The sequence below is a fragment of the Pimephales promelas genome, chromosome 22 (assembly GCF_988280905.1).
Source record: "Pimephales promelas chromosome 22, fPimPro1.hap1.1, whole genome shotgun sequence".
Taxonomy (NCBI): Eukaryota; Metazoa; Chordata; class Actinopteri; order Cypriniformes; family Leuciscidae; genus Pimephales; species Pimephales promelas.
The window spans coordinates 28,660,017-28,687,238 of NC_142790.1; the positions used below are offsets into that span (position 1 = coordinate 28,660,017).

Consider the following 27,222-nt stretch of genomic DNA (forward strand, 5'->3'; position numbering starts at 1 on the left):
TTCATACTCATTTTAAAGTGACCTATGACATTCAATGACATGAAATCCATCTAAATTTAAATGATCTTATGGATGTGGCTGTTGTGGTTCAAAATGACAATTTTTAAAAAGGGTAATTTTTGAACCCATTCTGGCACCAGAAATACGTTTATAAAAATCAGACCCAAATATAAAAGAACACCAACAAGGTACTGGAAACTTTACCAGAACGTTGATAAAAAAAACGAATGGCTTCAAGCCCACCCTGGAACGGAACATTTTTATAAAGAGATTCAACCTCCATGGTCACAAAAACACCAGAGTTAGGTAATTTCACAGAATGAATGAGTTCAATGAAAGTGTTTCTGATAAAAAGGCCATAAATGACGAGACCAAAGGTTGAAGAAAGAAATCGAAAGAAATTTTTTGTGAGTGAAACAATAGCTGCTACTATACAGTAGGCCGTCCAAGGGGAATGTCTTAACAAGCTTTATGAATTTTAGGAAGCGTGTATAAAAACAGATGTTAATGATCAATCTACCCTCAGTGTTCTGGTCTACTCTTTAACAAATGCCATTAAACTTTGAACTATATTAGTTAAGTCCTTTATGGTACTTTTATCTACAACATGATGTGACCATTTGCATGAATACAGTATATTCCTCTAAATCACATGGTCATTATAAGGGTGTTGCCCTCAGAATAAAAACACCTGTTGGTGTGAGTAACAAGGGTGAGTATGGGCTAATTTTCATTTTTGGGTGAACTATCCCTTTAAAGGTTCCTATTTTATATTAGGCCTAAATAGAGTGCTGAAGTTACGACGTCACTCTGTAGGCCAAAATGCGGAAGTGAGTTAGCATTTTAGCACTCCCGCTTCCCTCGCTCTAAAGCCTATATGGGATTTTTGAATGGGTTTTTGCTAAATCGCCTGAAATAAGGTCTGTGGTGAACAAAGCCTCTAAATATTTTCACGTTTTGATCTATGACATAGAACACACAGTTATAACCTGCTTGTGGTTTTTTAAACTTTATTGTGTCTGATTGTGTTTTTTAAAATCTTTATATAGGCTTCAAAATGTATAAATTTTGGATTAACTTGTAAAGATTATCTTGCTAGACAAAACGTGTAAGTGTCACAATTGTTTGTTAAACACAGATCTTGTTTTTTGCGATTTTCCAAAAGTCTATGGGGAAAATGCATTGCTTTTCGATCGAGGGAACCCATGCGCCGCTAACTTCCGAGTTGTCCTACAAAGTGACGTCATCACTTCGGCACTCTATAAGTGTCAACTACTTAACACAACTATCTGTGACAGTGACATCAGCTATTATAAATAAAATTAGCTATAATTGGACATAATACTACAGAGCCCCTAAAGGGACATGGTGGTGGGAAATATTTGGGGTGGGAGGAAAAAATATTTTTCCAATCTTTAGCTTTCTCTCGCAAAGATATTTGTGTTTCCTCTTCTGATTCAACTTCAACAGTCTAATCATTTGTTCATTGGCCTGCATAGAAGGATAAGAACTGTATTAGGCCTTTTGTAATCCTCTCTTGAAGGTTTTGAGTAGACCTGACGACCAATCTAATCAGCTATAGGTCAAACTGGGCCAATGTCAGCATTCTAGGTATGACTACGGAGCCTGGAACTATGGAATGTTAGCAGGAAAGAGAGAACACAACCCAGATGAGCTCAAGAGATGTATTGAACAAATTAATAACAGTTAGTTCAATAGAGAAAAGAAAAACAATACATATGAAGCTCAAGAGATGTATTGTACAAATTGGTGACAATTATTTACATTCCCTGCCTATCTAAGCCGGCTTCCTGAGTGCACATCCGCACACTGAACCCAAAATAAAACTCAAATAAAATAAAGAGTCCGTAAACGTATTTGGTGTATGTGTGTGTGTTCCTCAAAGTATCGAAGTATGTTCGTTTCACTACCCGGGTAGGTTTATGTATGCTCTTATCTGTGTGCAATGGAGGAAAAGGATGAAGATGGTTCCGAAGATGCCACGGCTGGCCACACCAGGCTCTCGGTTCACTCAGTAGTCTCTTTGGTTGCCTCGCCACTGACCGCAGGTCAGATTCAGATGATTCAATCCTCTCAAAAAAACAATCTATGCATACAGTACAGAATACATTAGTTACTGTTAACTCATTTCTACTCAAATTCAATTCAACTTAAATCCATTCAACTCAAATCAATATATATCCAAATTGTACAGGATATAAATACTCTAATCATTATATGAATGAATAGATACACAACACACCATATAAGATAGGTCAGTTACAATAAACAACAATTAATAAATCAATCTTGTACTTCCATCTCACAGTATGAAATATTATATTGAGATCTCTGAACCCAGATATTTATGTTTTTAACTTCTATTAAATCTATTTATGCATCTTAATGACATTTTAACAGCACATTTTAATATATTCACTCTTTTTAACAGTTAATATGATCTTATGTTCCTCATATAGAGTGCAAATATGTAGGTTGGCAATTAAATGAACTAAATCATCCTTATCTTACAGATAACAAGTAATAAAATTAATACTCACTCAATCAAATGAATTTTAAATCAACAGAACAGAGTATACAACACACTTAAAGGGTTAGTTCACCCAAAAATGAAAATTAAGTCATTAATTACTCACCCCCATGCTGTTCCAACCCAGTAAGACCTTCGTTCTTCTTCGGAACACAAATAAAGATATTTTTGATTGAATCTGAGAGCTGGATCAGTCCTACATAGACTGCCTAAGGGACTGGCTCTTGACGGCCCATAAAGTCATTAAAGAAAAGGTTTAAATATTCCATGTGCCTATAGCGGCTCAATTATAAGTTTATCAAGCGACGAGACTACTTTTTGTGCGAAAAAAACATAAATAACGACTTTATTCCACTATTCCATTACTTCCTTATGGGCGCATGCGCGAGAACTGAGACGAGGACGTTCTCATTCGTCTACTTCTTGTTACCGGCTGCTCACCGCTTAGGAGTTTTACCGCCCCCTACCGTATAAAATGATGATCCATATATAAGGCGCTCCGGATTATAAGGAACACTGTCGTTTTTTGAGAAGATTAAAGGCTTTTAAGTGCACAGCGCGCATCTTCCTCTGCTTGTAAACAGAAAGTTTTGCGCTTCCAGCTATATCAGCACATCATCTTATACGGTAGGTGGCGGTAAAACTCCTAAGCGGTGAGCAGTCGGTAACAAGAAGTAGACTAATGAGAACGTCCTCGTCTCAGTTCTCGCGCATGTGCCCATAAGGAAGTAATGGAATAGTGGAATAAAGTCGTTATTTATGTTTTTTTCGCACAAAAAGTAGTCTCGTCGCTTGATAAACTTATAATTGAGCCGCTGTAGGCACATGGAATATTTAAACCTTTTCTTTAATGACTTTATGGGCCGTCAAGAGCCAGTCCCTTAGGCAGTCTATCTAGGACTGATCCAGCTCTCAGATTCAATCAAAAATATCTTTGTGTTCCGAAGATGAACGAAGGTCTTACTGGGTTGGAACAGCATGGGGGTGAGTAATTAATGACTTAATTTTCATTTTTGGGTGAACTAACCCTTTAACATTGGGAAAACTATAAAATATCTGCTTTAATAGTTACCAGTTTAGCTGAGCTAACAACAGAGCTAAAATCAGGACGAATCCACATTGTAAATGCTAATCATTAGCACTTGGCTAGCGCGATTTGCGATCTTTTACGAGCACATGGGTCACATCTCAAACAGCATAAAACAATCAGAATCTGCGTCTATATGGTATCAGATAGTAAGAATCAGGATCAGAACTCCGATTGGTTTTATAAGAACAGTATTTTTACTATGCTGAAGCTAACACGGCCAGCATAACACTCAAATCAACAATATTCTTGAGGAGTTTGCAAAGTCGTACGATCTAACTTTCTCTCTCACAGCTTTCAACCTTATGGACACATAACATTACAATTTAGTACAAGTTTTCTCTTAGAATTTCTATTTCTCAAAGGATATTTCCATACCAGTTGATGCGTTCGGACAATGTCTTTAATAAAAGAAAGATGTGTCGTTGCTTTTTTAAAACTCCCTGGAGTGTACGCCCCACCCTCTGGTGGCTTAAAAGGTATTGCACATCAGTAACCTTGTGTGGGTTACACTTTCTCTTCTTAACAAGTTTGATTAACAGTCATATGACCAGTTTATTTGTAGTGCACTTACAACATAGTTTAAAAGAAAGTTTAATAATTAGATTACTAAAAGTATTGAGTATAAAACTGCCCTTATTGTGATATTGGATTTTACGTTGCTGGAACGCATAGTGGAAAAGAAAATGTGCTTGTCATAACGGATGTATTTTCTAAATTCACAGTAGCTGTACCTACAGTTGATCAGAGGGCCATAACAGTTGCAAAAGTGCTGGTCAAGGAGTGGATTCATCGATATGGAGTCCCAGCCCGAATTCATTCTGACCAAGGACGGTGCTTTGAGGGTGAAGTCGTGCAGCAGTTGTGTCGTATATGGCATACAGAAGAGCAGAACAACAGCATTTCACCCCCAAGGCTAAAACTGGATTTTCCCCATTCTTTTTAATGTTTGGCAGGAGCCCGGATCTCCCAATTGACCATTATTTGAGGGGCGGTATAGTAGAGAAGAAAGAAGGTATGGTGGAGACCTGGGTGATTGAACATCATCTGCAACAGGCTTATAGGCTGACACAGAGACGGTTGCAGAATTTGGCCAAGCAGAGACAAAGGCAACAAGGGGTGATCAAAGATGGCAGTTTGAATCCAGGAGATTTGGTTTGTCTGCGTAATCGCTGAGTGAGAGGAAGAAATAAAATTCAGGATGTTTGGGAGGATTTGCCCCACTGTAACTTAACAGAACCATGCTGGAGATCTCAGTCTGGGATTTAAAAGTGCTCACAGTCACAGTCCCATCAACTTTTACAATTAATAAATTGCATTGAGCCATTTCAAGATCAAGTGCAATTTTAAGCCATTGTTTACAAAAACACATTTAAAAAAAGTTTTATTTTATTAATTAATGTCATTAATGCCCTGTTAATGTTTATGTATGTATGTATGTATGTATGTATGTATGTATGTATAAAGGTCTATACTGTATGTATGTATATTTTAACGAAGGCATGTATGTATGCCTCATGTATATGTTTTATAGATTTAACAAAAAAAAAAGTTTGCCAGGAAACTGATTGACAATCACTGCTGTTTATGAGACCAAATTATTTTGATTAAAAGTTAAACATTTCAGCTTTATTTTGGTTCAGTATGTTGAGTTGTTTTTTTTTTTTTTCAATTATGTTGTTTTTTTCAGTGAATGATGATTATTTGTGGACTCGACAAGCTTTCGCTAAATGGTAAACACAGATATGTGAGCCGTTAGCAGTTATTGTTTAATTGTTATGATGAAAAGTATATTATTTTATATAATGTTTATGACAGACTCTTGGGATTTCCTGCTGTCATGTTCTCTAGTGTTTTACTGACGTCTGTCTGATATAAACTCATATTCACAGGAGCCTGTGTCTTCATTAACATCCACTTTCTGTTTGTGTCGTGTGTTTTCTCATAGATACGGATGAGTAACTCATATGAGAAGTTTCAAACAGCAGATCTTCACACTCAACATGAGGAAGATCTGCTGTTGATGATGAGACTGATGATCAGACTTTGAGTCACAGACAGAGTTATTATTTCCACAATATCACATGAAGTAAAGACACTACTTATTTAAATCAACATTTAAACACAGCATATCTTTGTTACTTTTTCTCATCCGGGTCTGTTTTGAATCTCTTCATCCATAAGATTAAATTAAGCCAAATTTTATGACTTTATGATCAGAACTAACTATTAAACTTTGGTTTGATTTGAGAGATCAGAATCCCACACTGATCAGATAACCGGATGATCTGGTCTTGTGCCCTCATATATGTTTAGTTGTTAGCATGTTTTGTTGAGTTCAGTCCTCAGCATGAACTGTTCCAGTCTCTCAGGCTTTGTTTCAGCTGCTGTGGGATATTTTAGGAGACAGACAAAGTGGGACGGGATGATTCACATTCTCAAACTGACCAACACACTATAGTGGAGATGAGACACTATTCTGACATGAAATACTGCACAAATACTGAACATTCAGTCAAATGTTGATGTTGAATGTCAGGTTCATTCAAATCCAAACTTATAGTGGAAAATAATAAATAATGATATAGGATATAATTAAACAATGCAAGGAAAACTGTAAATTCAGAAGTTGGTTAAAATGTTAGGATTCTTTTTAAACATCTATTTTTTCTGTCATATGTGCTGATTATAAAGTTCAAAACATATGCAGTTTCTCTGAAAACCATGTATGAGGTTATGATCTTATTTTTCAGTCTCACAGTGTGTAATGGGTGTTCAGAGACTCCGGATGATTTTTAGAGCCATTTTAAGTAAAAGTTGAATTAGAATAACAATAATGTAGTTTTGAACAAAGTGTTTGGTCAATTATGTTTGTTTTGAATGTGTGTTATTGCATGTGAGAAAATTATGAGTATTATCTCTCTCCTTCAGGAACGACTCACACAAGTTATTTAATGCCAGGAGGAAAGTCTTTTGAGGATCTTCTTTTGAGTTTTCATGGTTCTCCAGAACCGTTCAAGACACTCTTTACAGAAACTGTGATCACACGACAGAGGACAGGAGACTTAAAGATGTCACAGCATACACTGTAAAAAAAAAATCCAATTTACATTTTGTTTGACAAATTCTGTTTTTGACCCTAAGTTGAGAAAACTTCTCTTGCAGCTGCAAACAAATGTCCTGCAGCTGGTTGCTTTAAACGTTTAAGTTTTCTCAACTTTTTTTTTATTTTTTTTTTATTTATATATTTTTTTTTTTTTACTGTGTACGGGACAAGAAAGCTCTTCTGAAGATATACCAAAGCCATTTTCACTGTTTGAGTTCCAGCAATCAAAACTTTACCTTCACTTTCTGAACGATGCTTTGAAAAACAAACAACCACGAGAATCCCAAAGATCGGCTGTGTTCAGAAACAAACTTTTCATAAGTCCTTAATTCCCTTCATTCTTCCTTTTTCATTTCATCTTCTCTCAAGAGAGAACATTAGGCATGACAAAAAGGATAAAAATAGTGATGTTACATATTACACTGAATTGTATTGTTTTTGTGTTCAACAATACGATACATGGCACAGTCTTAAATATTTCCAATTGGCCCTTGACCACTACTACTCTACAGGTTTATGGAAGTTCAAGCCCATTAACTTTTATTAGTATTATTGTTATTAAACTTAATTTATATTAAAATGAAATATGTAAATTCAATCTAATTTATATGTAAATTATATTATCAGAAAACTGGAAATTAAGCGTTGTCAGGCTTTTATTTTGTACACATTTAGGTTGTGCTGCTATAAATTTAAACAGCCACACGATGGCACTGTTTCGACACTCCTGATGCTTCGCATCTTTTCCCGAAACAATCAATAGAAGTTACGCCCACTTCCTGTTACGCCTCTCTCTTGCAGTCCGCAGACAGACCCATTTCGACTAAACACCTTCACTGTGAGTTAGATAAATGTTTTGATTCGTTGTTTTTTACACTGATTATTGGCGTCGGGAAACAAATACAGATGTTCTAGAAAAAACAACACCCACCTTCTCTTTTCTCTAAATCAGAAACATTTTTTTAAACATGGTTTCCAATTATAAATGACAGGGGGGCATACATCAAAAAAATTAATAAAATACAAACAAAAATATTATTATTTAAAAGATATCTATAACTTTTTAATGTACAGTATGATATTGTTGTATTATACTGGCTTAAGTTGTTGTATCTCAATAAATAGAGTATTGAAAATTAATTTAAATATTGTTTAAATAAAAAATTGTCAGTCCAACAGTGCATTTCACATGCGTGTGTGTGTGTTTAATGTTTAACCCACAGATGTCAAAATTACCCAGTAACATTGCACAAGAACATATTTTGCCAGAAATGTGATACATTTTATAAACAACAGATGTACAATTTTTGTCTGGAATATATTAACAGAATAGGTACCTGTTATTTTTTACTAATTAAATAATTTGCTTGTATATCTGCTTGTTACCCCTTTATTACCCCAAACTTAACATATTGTTCCCTATACTTACACGAAAGTACACTATAATTACAGAAACGTACACCGTAATTTCAGTGTACTTACAAAGTTATTTGCAGGGTGTATATCTGTTTGTTACCCCTTTATTACCCCAAACTTAACATATTGTTCCCTTATACTTACACGGAAGTACACTATAATTACAGAAACGTACACCGCAATTTCAGTGTACTTACACAGTTGTTTGCGGGTCGTAAAATAAAGTGTTACCATTTATTTTTCAATTTGCAGCTTGGATTGTAAATAAAAAAGCAACCATCAATCCCACTTGTGCGTGACTGGTATAACAATGAACAGAACTGAAACTACAGACCTTGCATGTGGGCTCTATCAGCACGTGTGCATCACGCGAACTGTCACCCTTCTTTTTGTGGTGGTTTTGTGTGGTATCGCGAGTAACGAATGTCATTAATTTTCATTTCCACTGTCTGTCCAGTGCGAGTGAGGCAAAACAGGCTAGCCAGAGCCTCACAATTGAAGCATGTTGAATCGCATCTGCTCTATTTTGATCAAATGGCTTCTTTAAACCGCTACATTAAGGATTTTAGCCCAAAAGAGCGCACATTTAGAAACTTTATACATTCTCATATGTTCATGTCTTCATTTCATCAATGATAACCAATTTTACAATAAATTATGTGATCAAAGGAATTTTAAACGCTCTCTCTGGTCTCTCTGCATGCCAACGCATTAATGGGGTGGAAATGTCATCAAAATTATAAAAAAAGAGAGAAACATTTAATGAGTCCTTGTGAGTTATCACACAAGCAAGAGTGCTGTTTTTTTGGAACATCTGCACGATCACAAATGTGATGATTTTATACAACAAGCAAAACCACTGCGCACACCGGCCCTCGATTTTTTGTCATGAGAAAGTCAAAAACACACACAGCCATTGCCTGATGGACAGAGCAGTCTCACTGTCTCACTGATCTTGACTTTACAGATGATATCACCCTGCTCATTGAAAACAGTAACAACTTGAAATAACATCAAGCTTGCATGAACGATGGTCAGATTACGCATTAGCAGCAAAAGTCAAACGTCATGTACATCGGTGATCAAGCTGACATGCCATGGATTAAGGTTGATGGATTTAGGAGGTCGACAGGTTTACTTTACAGTTAATTTTCGGATGCATTTCAGAATGAAATGACAGAAAAAAGGCAAAATGCGCATCATGTTTATTTTCTATCCTAGAACCGGGAATGTTTGAAACACAATTTTGAGCATCATGTTGAAAATTAAAACCAGACCAAGCAGTCCAAGTGCTTCTAAACAAGTTTTAATATAGTTTAAAAAACAGGGTATTTATTTTTGTATAATAGTGTGTTTAAGATCTCCATAATTGGTTTGCAAAATAATTGTATACTGTTGTTGGTTATGTTTATTTTATTGATTTATTTATTTTTGCAAAAGGGTGAGTCAAACCACTGCATTAAAGCACTATAAAAACTGGTTCCGCAGAAGGTAAGTTTCAAGTGCAGATTTATTTAAATAAGAAAGAAAACTCCAATAGGCAATCCAAAATGTAATAACCAAACCAAAATCCTACCAAGCCAATAGCCTACCAAAAATACAATAGAGACACACACTGACATCCTCAATAATCCAAAATCAAAATAGACCAATGGAAAAAAAAATAGACATGCATGATTGATAACTATGAATGATGAGCACAAACAAATACAACATGAAACGTGATTTGGTGAAAAGAATAACAATAATAAGGCAACTAAGAGACATAAACAAGCCCTGCATGCTGCAAAAAAGCACACTAATCCGATTTTTTGTAGGAACATGCCAAGAGAGACTTAAGTATTCAAGTGACTAATGTGGCCTTACATTACAGAACTAAATACTAAATTCTAAAATATATTGATGTGTATATTTGTTTCTGCATAATTATTCTCTCAAAAAAAGAGACATTTGGAAAAATGACAATATTAAGCAAGACAAGTTGAATTCACAAAATGTAAACTATATACATTTTTGATTCAATGAAAACAATGAGAATATAGCATTGGAGCAGTTTAAAAAATCTTAAATTAGATGATGGATTTTAAATCATCTATAATGCATTTTCATGTATTGCAGCAGATTATTTTGATCTTCTCCTGCTCTCTTCTTGATGTTTTCCAGTGTTTCAACCTTTTCAGGCTCCTTGATTTCCTTCATCTTCTCAATCAGCAAATCAACATGTAGGAGTGTGTTCAGTGAATTAGTGTTGAGTGCGATCCTCTGCAGAGTATCCACACAGTGAAACGCTTCCATCACTAGCTTTATCTTCTGTGATTTTAATTCTTGCAGTTCGTCTACAAGCTTCTTGGTCGATATGCCATCCCCAATTATGACATCATTTTTCTTTAATTCTTCATATCTCCTCTTCTCCTTCTTTGTCTTTGTTACATATATTTTTGCTCCTTTGACATGTTCGCTGTAGTGGCATTTATTTGTGCACACTGTACAGTGATAATCTTTCATTGAGCTGCACCATGAGAGATTACTGGCCCACCAGCATCCTGGATAATGACAGTTCTCCTCACAGACGCTGCAGCATGTTGCCTGTTTGGCTTTAGAGCGATCAATATCAACCTTCTCTTTATAGATAACGTCAACCTCAACGTTTTCATTGCACTTCAAATCTATTGATTTAATTTTCAAGATATTTTCCTCCAACTGCTCCCGTTGTTGTAACACATCTCGAGTCATCTTCAGGGGTTTTGGTTTTATTTTGTCAAGAAATCTGAAAAATCCTTCCATTCCTCTAAAACTGAGATCCCATGATTGCTTTTGGGTCATCTGATATTCTTCATGAAATGTCTCTCCTTGACAGTTGTCAAACAGGAAATACAGCGGCTGATTCTGTTCATTCACGGCACACTTGACTTTAGCCACTTCAACAGCCGTCAGAGCAGATTTAGGGACAGATCCATGAGAGTATGTGAAGAGCAAAACTATGTTTTCAGCAATATCTTTCCCAAATAAAGACTGAACAGCATCAAATATGTATATCTGTCTATCAGAGAGTCGATTCTGTGTTGCTTTAATCACCAGACACACTGCGTCTACTTTATGGCCCCAGTCATTAAATCTACTTAATTTAAGCAAACTCATGGCGATCTCTTTATCTTTCTCAACTCCACGAGTGTCTCCATATCCTGGTGTGTCGATGATTGTTAGATCAGTTTTACTCTCTCTTAGATAAAACCCATAAACAGTGATGATGGAGGTCTGACTGCGAACTGATGTTTGATCATCATCTGTGATCTCAAACCAAACCTCGTCTTCTCTCTGAACATCTAACATGTAGTTGATCATATTGTTGATCAGTTTTGTTTTTCCTGATCCTGTTTCTCCCACCATCAGAATGGTTTTATGGGGTTTGGTTGCATCTCTCTCACCGTAGTTAATTTTTCTGTATGGCTTAGATTCATCATGAGAGTTTATCTTAGGTTTCAGGTGATATCGAGTAGGAATGCCATCCTCAATTTTAGTACTTTGATCGATGATTTCACCAAGTTTTTGCAATGCTGGTCCTAAACTGGCCATTCTCTCTCTGTAATGTAAAGCACAACATAAAACAAATGTAAATAGTATACTAGTTAATTTTTTTCTAGTTTATGTTATGAGGCAAAATTCTGCTCCATATTTAATATCTTTATTATAATAAATATTTCCTATTTCAGAGTTGACATATACATCTCTGAAGTCCAGTGGTCTATAATTATTATTCAAATAACTTCATCTGCGCATTCTCACTTACAAGTTGTCTGATACTCTGGCTTGTCCGAGAGCTCTTCTTGTCACTATATTGACACTAACAGTGCCACTTTACTATCATAGACCATGAAAGTGCATCACTTTCAATTAAAAAAATTACTGTTCATATACTACATTAAAGGGATAGTTCACCCAAAAATGAAAATTAGACAGCGCAAGTCGACTTATGCCAAAAGAGTTGAACACTTGAACCGGCTGAATATTTTTTAAACACAAACACATCACTTCACTTCAGAAGGTCTTTTTTAACCCCTTGGTGCTGTTTGGGACACTTTTATGATGGATATATTGCACTTGTATTTTATGGACAAATGGTGAACAAACCAAATGAACAAATGGTGCCCATTCACTCCCATTATAACGCTTGGATATCAACGCATTCTCACCCAAGGCGTCACCTTTGACCATGCTTCAATATTTGACGCTTTAGGCGCCCTTTAGCGTCAGTTACATGACGCGATGCTACGGCGTCATCTAACTGATGCTAAAGGAAAGCGTCAGTTAGACGACGCGGTTAGGTTTAGGTCTGGGGTGGGGGTAGGGTGCACGCGATCCTAGGGCGTCATCTGACGCTAAAGGGCACCTAAAGCGTCAGATATTGAAGCATGGTCAAATGCTTCCCAGCCTGAGAATGGGCTGTGGGGATGTAACAAGGATGTCATATATACACTTAGGATGGCCTCAGGGTGAGTGAATCATGGGCTAATTTTCAACTATCCCTTAACGGGATTCATTATTGTTTTGTCAGTATGGTAGTTTATTAAAATATTATAATTTTGCTATAGTTGTCACGGTGACAACTAAAATATTGACTTTTCAGCCATCCAAATACCATGTAGTGATTTTATTATTTAACCTACTTCACAAAAAATATGTTTATATGTCTCCTAGCTCATGTATGTGAATATCACACAATTAGAAGATTCTATGCTTTAGGATTGGCTTTTCATTAGTACTTTAAGAATCTTGGTAACTAACTAGTAGGCCAAATGACTCAACGTGTTATACATACTTCTAAAGGAATAACTAATTATTTGGACCATAATCTTCACTTTAGAATACGGATCCAAATAATTACTAATTCCTTTAGAAGTATGCAGTAACACTTAGAGTTAACACTGTGTAGTTGTTTATTAACGAAGGAACCATATTCTAAAGTGTTACCTTTTTTTTTAATAAGGTATATTATCTGCAGTCATATTTATAAAGTTGCACACATAAAAATGTTCAGTGTTCCTACTTTACTGAAGAATCTGTCATGACTGGTTCCAGTTTCGAGATTCCTCCAAGTTATTGCTAAAGAAAGTAAAAACACATCACCTTTTCACAAGAGACACTAATTCACACAGACATAAATTAAATAATTCTTAAACAGAATTATTTATTGTTAAAAGAGTTTGTTTCTTTTTGGTGGAAACATTACGTCTATTTTTGTTTTCCTTTTTCTTTATTAACACATTTGGTTTTGTTAATCTGCAACATCTATATAACTAGCCTACAGTATAAGGCACGATATTTTTATCATAACATCACAATATTAACACAGCATTATTATTAAGCCACAGAGGCTACAGAAGAGCAAAACAACTTTACTTACAATAGTGCTTCTTTCTCTGACTCACTCCAGGTTTTTGCCGACATCAAGATATGTAGTAGTATTTATACATGGGCAACACCCTTTTAGGAATATCATGTGATTTGCAAGAAAGCTCCATCTTTTTTTTTTCTTATAGCAGAAAAAAAAAAGATTTAGTTGTCAAACATGTTTTGAGGAAAATTGGGTTGTAGCTCATTGTTTACATTACTAAAATTGGAAATAGTTGTCATTTATAGTTTAGCTCACGAGTTATTGATCCAGAAAGTTCTAATCTGTAAATATATTTCCTACTGAACTCCTTGAACTGAGCACTGACCACATTTCTTTATATTTGAGTCCAGGTTCAAACACTATGAACCTCTCCATTGTCAACTAGTAGTCCAACTATATAATTTACAAAGGTTTAGGCATCTTTATTTCAAACGACCCGACCGACCGCGACCCGAATATCATTAAAAATATTTTGGATGAACCGCGGGTGACCGCAGGCATTTGCTCATTTTGGATCAACCCACGCATCACTGGAAAACAACTAATCTACTTTGAACATATAATGTAGACAACATGGCTTTGAAAACAGTAAACAGCACTGTAAATGTTAGATATGGGGCGACGCTAGGGGTGAGCTAAGGGGGCTGGAGCCCCGAATGTTTTCAGTAAAGCCCTGAATGTTTTTAATACCATGATACGCATTATGCACCATCACTGAGTTTTCATGCACATTAAAATAAATGCGCACGCATTTTTAGAGCGTTATATATTTGGTTAGCATGGCCTGTAGGTGTCAGGGCAACAATTCAATAAAAAGATAATAAAAGTAAAGAAAATATTTCGCAAACGAAAATGGTTTCAAACAAAGCATTACAATGTTTACTGAATGAATATGCTTGTAAACGATTCACTGACCCCGCCATTCCAAATAATTTCTTACTTTTTTTTTCTAAATTAATCTTCTGTTTTGTACGAATTCGATTGAATAAACCGACTCACTCATAAAGGATTAGTTCACTTTTGAAAAAACTTTTGCTGATAATTTACTCACCCCCATGTCATCCAAGATGTCCATGTCTTTCTTTCTTCAGTCGAAAAGAAATTAAGGTTTTTGATGAAAACATTCCAGGATTTTTCTCCATATAATGGACTTCAATGGGAACCGGGTTCAAGTATCAAAAGACGGTTAATAACTGTTTCAGATGCAGCTTCAAATGTCTTTAAACGATATCAGACGATGAATAAGGGTCTTATCATGCGAAACGATCGGTTATTTCAAAACTTATTCCAAAAATGTAACTTTTCTAAGGACAAATGCTAGCCTTGCTCTATTCTGTGAGGCGCGTTTGCAACGTCACGTATTTACGTTCAAAAGGTCACGGGCGACGTAACCGAAAGTTACGTTGAAGTCAGGGGCGGCTCGCCCATAGAGGGCGCTGGGGCACCGCCCTCCCTCCGACCTGTCTGTCTGTTTTTTTAAAATATATTATAATTTATCATTTTGAAAAATAATCTTTGTTAATTATATGCTAATAATGGTTTTACTTTGAAAAGTGTTTTGAACTCACCAGAATGATATTTGCATTCACTTTCGTTACTTTTATCATGTTGGTGTAGTAGTATCCCAGATAGCAAACTGACATTGAATCAACGTGGAAACGACGTCTCTCATGACATTGAAACAACGTTGATTTGCTCATCGAATTAACGTTGAACCAACGTCAGACGCGGCATTCTTCAAAGCTAAATGAAATCGAAAATTGGTTTGCTTTCATAACGTTGAAACAACGCGTTGATTTCAAGTTGATTTTCCGTTAGTTTTGAAAGAATGACGCATCTGACGTTGGTTCAACGTTAATTCAATGAGCAAAACAATGTCAGATCAACGTTGTTTCGATGTCATATTTCCACGTTGATTCAATGTCAGTCTGCTATCTGGGATAGCCAATAGGCTGTCTTCTCAGGGCGCCAGTTCGCTCAGCCCCACAGTGCTGGAATTTAAGCCAATGGTTCCCCGGTTGCTATGCAAAAAAGTTTATATTTCGCCAATCAGCGCCGTCAAATTTTATGGTTTGGGGGCGCTGAAAATATCGCCCACAGTATCAGATTAGGGGAGTGCACCGTGCACGCGCACCACGGGACATTTTTTACCTCAGATGAGAGAAGAATGGCAGCGCCAGTGACGTCGAGTGGAAATAATGTAAACCCAGATAGCAAACTGACATTGAATCAACGTGGAAATATGACATCGAAACAACGTTGATCTGACATTGTTTTGCTCATCGAATTAACGTTGAACCAACGTCAGACGCGTCATTCTTTCAAAACTAACGGAAAATCAACTTGAAATCAACGCGTTGTTTCAACGTTATGAAAGCAAACCAATTTTCGATTTCATTTAGCTTTGAAGAATGCCGCGTCTGACGTTGGTTCAACGTTAATTCGATGAGCAAATCAACGTTGTTTCAATGTCATGAGAGACGTCGTTTCCACGTTGATTCAATGTCAGTTTGCTGTCTGGGAAGTTAGTCGCTCTGTCACTCACTCACTCACTCACTCACTCACACACACATAAAAACACTGTTTCACACACATTTGATATTAAAATAGTTATAGGAATATTAATACCTGTGTGTTTGCTTTGTTTTTGATGTTTTTAAGTTCTGAGATAGATTACTGTGTTTCATACTAGTTAAAATCAACTTTCTTCTCATACTTGGGTGTTACAATCAAGAATGTTGTCCCACCCTCTCTTTCAGAGCCTTTTCTCTCTCTCTTTCTCTAGTATCAACACATTGTTATCCATTATCCAATTGTCAATTTGTCAAAAATATGTAGTCTACAGCTGGGGATTGATTAAACTAGATTGTTGTATTACCTATTTTTTTTTTTTTTTGTATTACCTATATTATAATTTATCAATATTATGCGTTTGCACTTTTTCTGTCAGCACACAGAGCATAATAAACATGCAACTTGTTCATTATCATTAACTGTCAAACTGTTATTATTATTATTGTATTATTTGACCATTGGTATTGACTGGTTTAAGTTATTTTATTGGTATAGGTAAGGGCATGGCCTAAGGCCTAAAATGCACCAGAATGCAGGAAATCACATCTACTAAATTCAAAATTTTCGGGGGGGGGAACCCCCAGACCCCCCTCTTATTCAGCCCCCCCTACAATAATTTTCGCCAGCCGCCACTGGCCACGTCAGACAAAATGTCAAAAGGGCTTAAGTTTTGCCATCTTTGATTCAATACAAGGACACATTGGGCCATGTTGGTCACTTACTGGACACCAACATGCTAACCCATTTATAGATCTTAGCCATTTCGAGCCAAAATTGTTTGCCAGATTTTAATTATTTAAAGTGATTTAAACAATTTAAACGCTTTGATGACATTACGAAATAGCCAGGGTATTTACCACCATATTAGTTCTGATACCAAATAAAGTCAGCTTCATAAATAGGCCTGTATCCATTGCAAACATATTTTATTAGTCTTAAAATGTCCATAACATAACATAAAATCATTGTTAAGCCACAACATTGTCATACCATAGTTTGACTTGTACTGCGCTGATTTCTAAAGACTGCTGCACAGTGGTGGCCACTAGCGTCTTGAGCTTAAACAACACTAAGAGAGAGCTATACTTTATGGCCCAGACCAACCTTACGAAATTGTGACTTACAGAAGATTAGCGTACGAACGTGTCAGGAATCGTGCCATAAAGTTCAGAGAGAGGTTAAGGAATAGCCAGGTTAAACATATAGAAACTCATTAACTACGGAAGCCTCAAATCAATACTATGATTGTTCCACATCTAGTGTTTTGCAGGTTTTGGTCTCAGACGTGTAAAACATTGTTAAAATTACTTGAATCATTATATAAAAGGGCTATGAGAATTCTTCTGTAATGGTTGGTGCAGAGATATTAGAGTAGAGAAATTACCGTATAGACAAGAGGCAGAATTACAAACCTGCTTGTGGCTTCCATGGGTCCTTGGTAAATTGGTATATGATGTAACTAGTAACTTCTTGTGTTTGAAGTTTTCAACATGAAAGTCCCCAAATGGTAGCTTCTCGATGGTCGCACCACATGATATTTCATAAAATGTACATCATCGGCAAAGTTTGTTACAAAAAAAAAGTTACTAATAACTAAAGGTTTTTTAAAAGTTAAAGCGAGTACAGACATGGGAGAGGTACTACAAATATACAGTATCTTTTTTATGCATTTAAACCCATTTTTACCTGAAAAAATGCATTTGGACAGAAAATTTAGGCGTCACGTCATTGACCCTATACTGGAAAAAGATCCCCTTTAGTGTAAAAATACAAGTAATTTTACGGTGCAATTTTGAATGATGACCAATCACCGTATTGTATATTTTTACACCAGAATTTTAAAAATATAAACAACAATGATTTCACTACATAGTTCTGTAGAACTGGAAAGACAGTAAACAAAACTGAAACTCTTTATTTGCATGTGGCCTGTTCACTTTATCAGCATCTTTGTGTCACGCTAACTGCAGAACCTCCTTTTTTGGACATGTTGTGTGGTATAGCATGACAATAATATGCCACATCTCCCTTTCAGTGAAGTTATGAATATCAGCATTATTGGAACACCATTCAATGAAGGTTGGAAGACTAAAAGATTGATGATTTTCATATGCACATTATAATAATGTACATAAAGGCTGAATGTATCAACTGCATACAACCAAGAAAATTCCGCCTTTCTCACCTTAGGTCTGTGTTTATTATTAACATTTATACTTGAAGGCTAATGCTGTGACTCCTTGTGTGCAATTTAAAAAATTTCTTTGTTTAATTTGCAACCTTAATTTCCCTTACCCAACAGAACATTTTCTGAACACCTTCCTATAAAGTTCAGCTCCAAACCTTATCAAACTTATGGAGTCCCAAAAGGGACATGGCGGTGAAAAACTTTTGGATGGTAAAAATAAATATTTTTCAAATCTTTTGTGTTCTCAGGCAAAACTTTTGTGTCCCTTTGTGCTCTCTCGCAAAACCTGTTGTGAACTCGGACAAACACGTTCTATTTAATTTCCTACTGAAAGTGTTTTGGGCCGCTCCATATGTTGACAATGGAGAGGTTCATAGTGTTTGAACCTGGACTCAAATAAAGAAATGTGGTCAGTGCTCAGTTCAAGGAGTTCAGTAAATATATGAAAATATATTTACAGATTAGAACTTTCTGGTTCAATAACTCATGAGCTAAACTATAAATGACACCTATTTCCAATCTTAGTAATGTAAATAATGAGCTACAACCCAATTTTCCTCAAAACAAGCTTTATAATATAAATTGATCTTTAGGAGGCTGAGAACCGGACGGGACCAAATTTTGTTTGTAGCCTACTCTGCCTTGATAAAATTGTGCCATGACTGATTGGCTTCATAAAACTGTGCCATGTTTGACAAATAAATATTTTTTTTTTTTGCTATAAGAAAAAAAAAAGACGGAGCTTTCTTGCAAATCACATGATATTCCTAAAAGGGTGTTGCCCATGTATAAATACTACTACATATCTTGATGTCGGCAAAAACCTGGAGTGAGTCAGAGAAAGAAGCACTATTGTAAGTAAAGTTGTTTGGTCTTCTGTTCTTCTGTAGCCTATTTGACTCAGTAGTCTGTTGTAATATGTAGAATCTCAAACTTTGTGTTATTCTATAGGCTATATGGTCTAATAGTCAGTGCTTATAAATAAATAAATGCATAGAATATCATATAGAATTTAAATTCAAAATAAATTAGGTTTACAATTTTCTTTTTTACTGTTTATGTCTTTGTGATGTGGGGATAAAATTAAGGATATAGGACTAGGAGTCATTGTCATTTTTGTCTTAGGTTTTGATGATTTTTATATGCAGATTATAATAATGTACATAAAGGCTGAATGTATCATCTGCATACAACCAAGAAAATACCCCCTCATATCTCACCTTAGGTCAGTGTTTATTATTACATTGTTTTAAAATATATGATAAATAACATTCCGCATTAAGCCCTATTCAATACTCGTTATGTATCTACTCTTCTGAGATTTCTCCTGTCAAAGCCTTATCATTGATAGCACTGTAAAAATTAAGGGTATAGTATTAGAAGTCATTTAATTTAATTTATTATACAGGAAGATATAAGAGCAGCAATTTATGTAATTACAGTAAACAGGCCTGACTTAAAAAACTGGTTTACAGCAGGTTACTGTTCTGCAGCAACATAGAACAATAAACACAATTTCAACACATTTATACAAGACATTATTATTGACTAGACAGATACAAGTAAAACGTTAAACAAGACTAAAAACTAGGGTTGGGAATCGTGAGAAATTTTCCGGTTCCGGTTCCGATTCCGGTTCCGCCAAACGATTCCGGTTCCGGTTCCGGTTCCCATTCAATTAAAAATATTAGTAAGAGAAAAATCCACAATCCTTTTTGTGTTTATTTCTTATAGTACATGACAAATTAGTTTAACAGACTGGTAATGTAAACAAACTCAAAATATTATTAAGCAATCTTTGCAAAAAAAAAAAAAAAATTATATATAAAGGAAATTAAAAAATTCTGCATTCTCTATAATAATTTAGACCTCTCCTTTATTGTATCTCCAACAGTGAAGAATACCCTCTCAGAAGGAATAGTATATGCTTTAACACACATATGTGTGTAGAACAGATTATTTTTTAAAACGGTTTGAATGATTGATTCATAAAGACTTTACTTATTTCATTACTGGATAAATCGGCGCTCTAGCAGTTAATAAACAGAACTGCATGCGTCTTGCGGAAGAACATTGTTGCCGGAGCTACTTCTCTCTGTTTATGTCCATGACGAGTCACGCAGGCATTGGGCTACTCCGCAGCAGCTGCGATCCGCCGGCCAGTCTAAAGAAGTCCGAGTATTAACGCTTATTACAGGCTTTACGTAGTGATTTAAGATAAGACAAAAACACGGTTTGAAAAAAAAACATTATGATGCACTCGCTCATTGTATATATTTTGTAAATTCTGAACACAAAAAATGTACTGACTGCATCTGTTTTGACCACTACGTCAATGTTTACTCAAACTATAATCTCACTAATTCTGTAACGGAAATCATTTGAATATGTGAAACAAATAAATATTGAGACTGTGATTGTAAAGCAGTTTCATATTGACAACTGCTCTCTCTCTCTCAGCGCAAACAGATTTGAATGTAGGCTTGAGAGTGACTCGGCGGTCGGCGCGCGCAGCGTGTGTGTGTCTGTGTGTGACAAATGCAGCGCGTTTGAGAGCAAATCGCAACTTCAGTGGTGAAGTTTTTGTCATTTAGGAATAAGACGGCGTCTTCTACTCCCAGCACTTCGCCCACATGATGATATCGCATCGGCATCAGAACCGTTTTCGGAACCGAAACTTAGGAATTTTGCACGGTTCCGGTATTTTTTCAAAAACACAACCGGTTCTGGAAAAGAACCGGTTCTCGGTTCCCAACCCTACTAAAAACAGTACATGAACGATCAGTATGTACAGGTATGACTAAAAAAAGATGCAGTCACAATTGTGACCGGTGGGATTAAATGGCTTAAGACGAAACAGTTTGTATGACTTTTTGAAATATGTGAAGGACGATAATGTTCGAATGTGATGGGGGATGTCATTCCAGATTTTAGTGTAAGTATAGAAAAACGTGTATGGTGGAACTGGAATGAGTACCTGTGAGCCTGACCTAGTAAAGCGTCGTGGTCTCATATATATTTGTGTGTCGGAAGAAGATCTCTAAGTGCCGGTAAAGAGCTATTTTGAATCTAAAAAAAAAAGCAATAGCATGACTGTCCATCCATCCATCCATACATCCTTCCTTCTTCCACTTATCTGAGGCCGGGTCGCGGGGGCAGCAGTCTAAGCAGAGATGCCCAGACTTCCCTCTCCCTAGACACTTCCTCCAGCTCTTCTGGGGGGACACCGAGGCGTTCCCAGGCCAGCCAGGAGACATAGTCCCTCCAGTGAGTTCTGGGTCTTCCCCGGAGTCTCCTCTCAGTGGGACATGCCCGAAACACCTCACCGGGAAGGCGTCCATGAGAAATCCGGAACAGATGCCCGAGCCACCTCAGCTGACCCCTCTCGATGTGAAGGAGCAGCGGCTCTACTCTGAGCTCCTCCTGAGTGACCGAGCTTCTCACCCTATCTCTAAGGGATCGCCCAGCCACCCTGCGGAGAAAGCTCATTTCGGCCGCCTGTATCCGGGATCTTGTCCTTTCGGTCATGAACCAAAGCTCATGACCATAGGTGAGAGTAGGAATGTTGATAGACCGGTAAATCGAGAGCTTTGCCTTACGGCTCAGCTCGTTCTTCACCAGGACAGACCGGTACATTGACCGCATTACTGCAGAAGCTGCACCGATCCGTCTGTCAATCTCCCGTTTCATCCTTCCCTCACTCGTGAACAAACCCCCAAGATACTTAAACTCCTCCACTTGAGAAAGGATCTCTCCACCAACCTGAAGTGGGCAAGTTATCCTTGCCAAGTCAGGACCATGGCCTTGGATTTGGAGGTGCTGATTCTCATCCCAGCCACTTCACACTCGGCTGCAAACCGTCCCAGTGTGTGCTGAAGGTCCTTGTGTGAAGAGGCCAAAACGACAACATCATCCGCAAAGAGCAGAGATGAAATTGTGTGGTCCCTAAACCTGACCCCCTCCAGCCCCTGGCTGCGCCTAGAAATTCTGTCCATAAAAATTATGAACAGAACCGGCGACAAAGGGCAGCCCTGCTGGAATACAACATACAACAAGAAGTCTGACTTACTGCCGGCAATGCAAACCAAGCTCCTGCTTCGATCGTACAGGGACCGGACAGCCCTCAGCAAAGGACCCCAGACCCCATACTCCCGGAGCACCCTCCTAAGGCCGCCTCGGGGGACACAGTCGAATGCCTTCTCCAAAAAGCAAATGTGGACGCAAGGCAAACCCATTTTAACGGCGTCAATTTTTTTATCGCGAGTCTTTTTGGCCTAGCAAACTTTGTAGTTTTCTTTCACATGCTTTTGCAACAGGATGCACACGCATGCGCGCGCTGCGCGATGAAACCCATTCATTTCAATGGCTTGCGCCACGCAAGGACGTTTTGTTGCTTCGTCGACCAAAGCAAAACAAAACAACAGGCACGCTGCACACACTCGTTTGGGCTTGCGAGCCAGCCAAATAGTTGGTTATCGTTATGTTTTGAGTGGATGACGAGCGCAAAACGCCGAAATGGATGCCAATAAGATTCTGAATGGAAAGTTTACTTTTAAAAAGTTGCAAAATGGTTCCATTGACAAGACCAAAGGGATCTGTGTTTTGTCGTTGTGAACTGAGCTATCATCATCGCAGCACATCCAGTCTGAAATACTGCTTGATGATGGCCGAGCTTACACACACACACACAAACACACAGATGATGCGAATTCTCCACCCCCTCGTCAATATCAGGACCTCGACAGTATTTCTTTAACCCTTTTATTGATGGACAGTGTTACATTGTGTGGGAGATTATTTGCTCCAAGTGAGAATTTTAATGTGAATTTGAACACAGTATATGCCAATGTTGTTTTCAATAAAAAAAAATTGAAAAGAAAGCCGATCCACTTTTCCATGTTGATAAAAGTATTAAAATGAGAAAAAATAACGGGACAAAAAGAAATCAAGAGACATTTAGAATAGATAAAAATGTGCGATTAATTGCGATTAATCGCGAGTTAACTATGACATTAATGCGATTAATCGTGATTAAATATTTTAATCGTTTGACAGCACTAATATATATATATATATATATATAATATATATTATCATGGCGAGCAAGCAAGATTATAGACGTTGTGATGTTCCCTGCCCTCGTTCACGGCTGGGGACATCACGGGAGGGGACACACATCAGCTTTGTGTTGCTTGTTTGGGAGTGGACATTGGCGGCTTTCATCTTGGGGATTGCAGATGGATCTAGTAGCAGGGTTTGAGACGGGCCCCACGCTTTCTCAACCCTTACCTGCTGGATCCGGTGTCTCTGCCCAGGAAGGAGCCCGCGCTGTGGCTTCTTCTTCCCAGGTTGAGGCACCAATGTTGCGGCTATCCAGTTCTGAGGAACTGGATGTCGTTGATATGGGTGATTATGAGTTTTCGCCAGCTCATACCCCTGCTGATGAGGAGCTAATGGAGGTTTTATCTTGTGCTGTTGCTAAGTTAAATATGGAATGGCCAGCTGATGATTTTGAAGATCCTAGAAAAAGTCTGATAGAAGAACAATTTGTACCATCTAGATCACGACCTCCACGTAGGGAACTCCCATTTTTACCGATCTCTACACCGAGGTGTCAAGATCGTGGAATAAACCGGCGTCTTTCAGAGTGCATAATCCACAAACTAGCAATTATAGTAAAGTGCAAGGGATTGATCACTAACATGACAATCTTGTGAGCTATCTCTCCCCTGAGTCGGTGTCATCAATGAAAGCCCCGATGTTACACACCAAGCCATTAAAAATACTTCTTTGTTGGTGGGTAAAGCATATTCAGCTGCAGGTCAGGCCGTGGCATGCTTACACACGATGTCAATTCTACAAGCATACCAGGCTGACCTGCTGAGGGACATGGACAATTGTGAGGAAGTTAGTGCTGACGCAATTCGAGAATTGTGAATCGAGAATCACACAAAATGTGAATTGTGCGTCTGGCGCGAGTGATTTCAATTTAAAGACGCGTTTACACACGTCTATAGGTCCTGCGCCAGTATAGCGAATGAGGCATTAAGCACAAAAGACAAAGGCTGATGAGAAAGGCACAAAGAGTACATTGAAAAAGTATTAGATCTTTGGGTTCAGCTCATGAAAAATTGGGACAAAAACAAAAGTGTTACGTTTATAATTGTGTTCAGTCAGTGTATTTTATGTTTTAATATAGTATATCTCCATCAATGCATATTGCAGAACATTGAAAAGTATAAGCACTAGTTTCCCATATATGAAAATATATTATCTAATATATCACATTATATTTTTGCAGTATATTCCCATATTTGTTACATAAGGGACTTTATCATGTTATGTTGTTTTCTGCTTTACATTACAGACAAAAATGGCCAGTCTAGGAGCAGATCTGCACAAATTTCACGAAATCGTCAATCAAAGTATAGAAATTGAAAAAGGCCCTCCTACTCGATATCGTGTGAAAACAAGAAAAGGCTCTCAATCTGAACCATTTAGAAAAATGACCTTTGGAGAGAGAGACAAAACCAAACCCCATAAAACCATTCTGCTGCTGGGAGAAACAGGATCGGGAAAAACAAAACTGATCAACACGATGATCAACTACATGTTAGATGTTCAGAGAGAAGACAAGGTTTGGTTTGAGATCACAGATGATCAGAGTGATCGAACATCAGCTCACAGTCAGACCTCCATCACCACTGTTTATGGGTTTTATCTACAAGAGAGTAAAACTGATCTAACAATCATCGACACACCAGGATATGGAGACACTCTAGCTGTAAATGAGAAAGTTATGAGTGTGCTTAAAACTGTAGAAACGATTGATGAATTAGACGCAGTGTGTCTGGTGATTAAAGCAACACAGACTCGACTCTCTGATATAGAAAGATACAATTTTGATGCTGTTCAGTCTTTATTTGGGAGAGATACTGCTGAAAACATAGTCTTGCTCTTCACACAATCACGTGGAGCGATCCCTAAAAATGCTCTGACGGCTGTTAAAGAGGGTAAAATCAAGTGTGCCGTGAATGACAAAAATCAGCCGCTGTATTTCCTGTTTGACAACTGTCAGTCAGACGCTGCTGATGAAGAAAATATAATGCTGAAGCAATCATGGAATCTCAGTTTTAGAGGAATGGATGAATTTTTCAAGTTTCTTGACAAAATAAAACCAAAATCTTTGCAGATGACCCGATGTGTGTTGCAGAAACGGGAGCAGTTGGAGGAAAATATCTCCAAAATACAATCACATATTAAAAAAATTGACGAAAAGCAAAATGAGCTGAAAGATCCGAAGATAATAACGGATGAAGTTGAAGTGCATAAAGAGACTGATACTTCTGTAGCCAACGAAGCCACATGCTGCATCATCCGTGAGGAGAACTGTCATTGTCCAGGATCCTGGTGGCCCTGTAATCTCTGGTGCACAGCAGAGAGAGATAATTACTGTACAGTGTGCACAAATAAAAGCAGCTACAAAGAACACGTCAATGACGTAATAACAAATGAACCAAAGGCAGAGAAGAGACTGTGTGAAAATTTAGAGAAGGAAAATGATGTCAAGATTAAGGACGGCATGTTGGTCCAGAAGCTGGAAGAGGAACTGCAGGAATTAGAGAAAGGGAAAATAAAGCGGGTGATGGATGCGTTTCACTGTGTGGATACTCTGGAGATGATCGCACTCAACACTGATTCACTGAACACACTCCGACATGTTGATTTTCTGATTGAGAAGATGAAGGAAATCAAGGAGCCTGAAAAGGTTGAAACACTGGAAAACATCAAGAAGAGAGCAGGAGAAGATCAAAATAATCTGCTGCAACAAATGAAAATATGTGTTAATCAGGAAACTGCACCTTGAAAGTGTCCTTTTATGTGATATAATGCTATTATAATTGTATTCCTTGAATGTTAATCAATGAGTTTGAGTTAAGTCTTGCTAAAAACTACAATGTACCCAAATGTTTTTCTTTAGAGAATATTTGTGCAATATATTACGTCAATATATTAATATTTAGTCCCCATTCGCTTCTTCAATGGTGAAAATCTATTGCCCTGCCACAAAAAAAAAGAAATGACAATCTGAACATTTGCATTTACTGCATCATATTTACTATTCCCTTATTAGTTATTAGTCATACAGTTCTAATATTTTTCCTGTAGCCTATATTGTACTTTTCTTTTCTTTTTTCTTTTTATAAATCTGCAGTTTGGTTCCTGCCAAATTTGCAGCTTCCTCCATGACAAGATCCCATCTCTTTTGTCAGAAACTTCAATTCAAAATACCGCAACAAGAAATACAACAAAAAAATACAACAAACTATTTCAGTCTGTATAATGATGAAGATATACAATCTCTTTGGCTCTCGTCTGCTTCGTCACTGACTGTGACGTGCCGTGTTTTAGGTGATTTATGCATTTGAATGAGTTACCAGTATGCACACCTTCACGGATTGGATCACAATAAGATTTTCAGCAATGAACCATTTCTGCTTAAACTTATTAAATTAAATTATGCTCTGTAGACTTTTCTGTCCCAGTATGTTTGGACCTTCTCATTGCATTCTCATAATGAGAAAGGAATAAGCAGTAGACAGTAGCCTATACAGCATTGCCATTGTATTTCTACTTTAATAAAATATTTTTGCAACTTCTACTCACTGTTATACGCTTGTCATTTTAAGCAGAAATATGTTGTTGGGCACTTAAAGTGTTGGTACACTCAAATATGAAAATTATCTTAGTTATTACTCTCCCATGTTGTCACAACCCTGTCAGACTGTCGTTAATCTTCTGAACACACATTAAGATATTTTTGATTAAATCTGAGAGCTGTCTCACTCCTCCATAGGCTTTTATTCTAATTGAAAATTGCCAGCCTATAAAGTTAGTAAAGACAATA

At 37.2% G+C, this 27,222-nt stretch overlaps 2 protein-coding genes across 2 annotated transcripts; one reads left to right on the plus strand and one right to left on the minus strand.

The window, feature by feature from the left end:
• Positions 1–9,601: 9,601 nt before the first annotated feature.
• On the minus strand, positions 9,602–13,587 carry LOC120488458 (uncharacterized). The gene is made up of 3 exons (XM_089125587.1): positions 13,562–13,587; positions 13,205–13,260; positions 9,602–11,740 (listed from the first exon to the last, which is right to left on the minus strand). The coding sequence occupies exons 2-3, from the start codon at positions 13,222–13,224 to the stop codon at positions 10,249–10,251; spliced, it is 1,512 nt and encodes a 503-aa protein (XP_088981713.1). The 5' UTR covers positions 13,225–13,260; positions 13,562–13,587; the 3' UTR covers positions 9,602–10,248.
• A 5,546-nt stretch (positions 13,588–19,133) lies between these two features.
• LOC120488459 (uncharacterized) lies at positions 19,134–26,976 on the plus strand. The gene is made up of 2 exons (XM_089125588.1): positions 19,134–19,168; positions 24,682–26,976. The coding sequence occupies exon 2, from the start codon at positions 24,688–24,690 to the stop codon at positions 26,179–26,181; it is 1,494 nt and encodes a 497-aa protein (XP_088981714.1). The 5' UTR covers positions 19,134–19,168; positions 24,682–24,687; the 3' UTR covers positions 26,182–26,976.
• Positions 26,977–27,222: the final 246 nt, after the last annotated feature.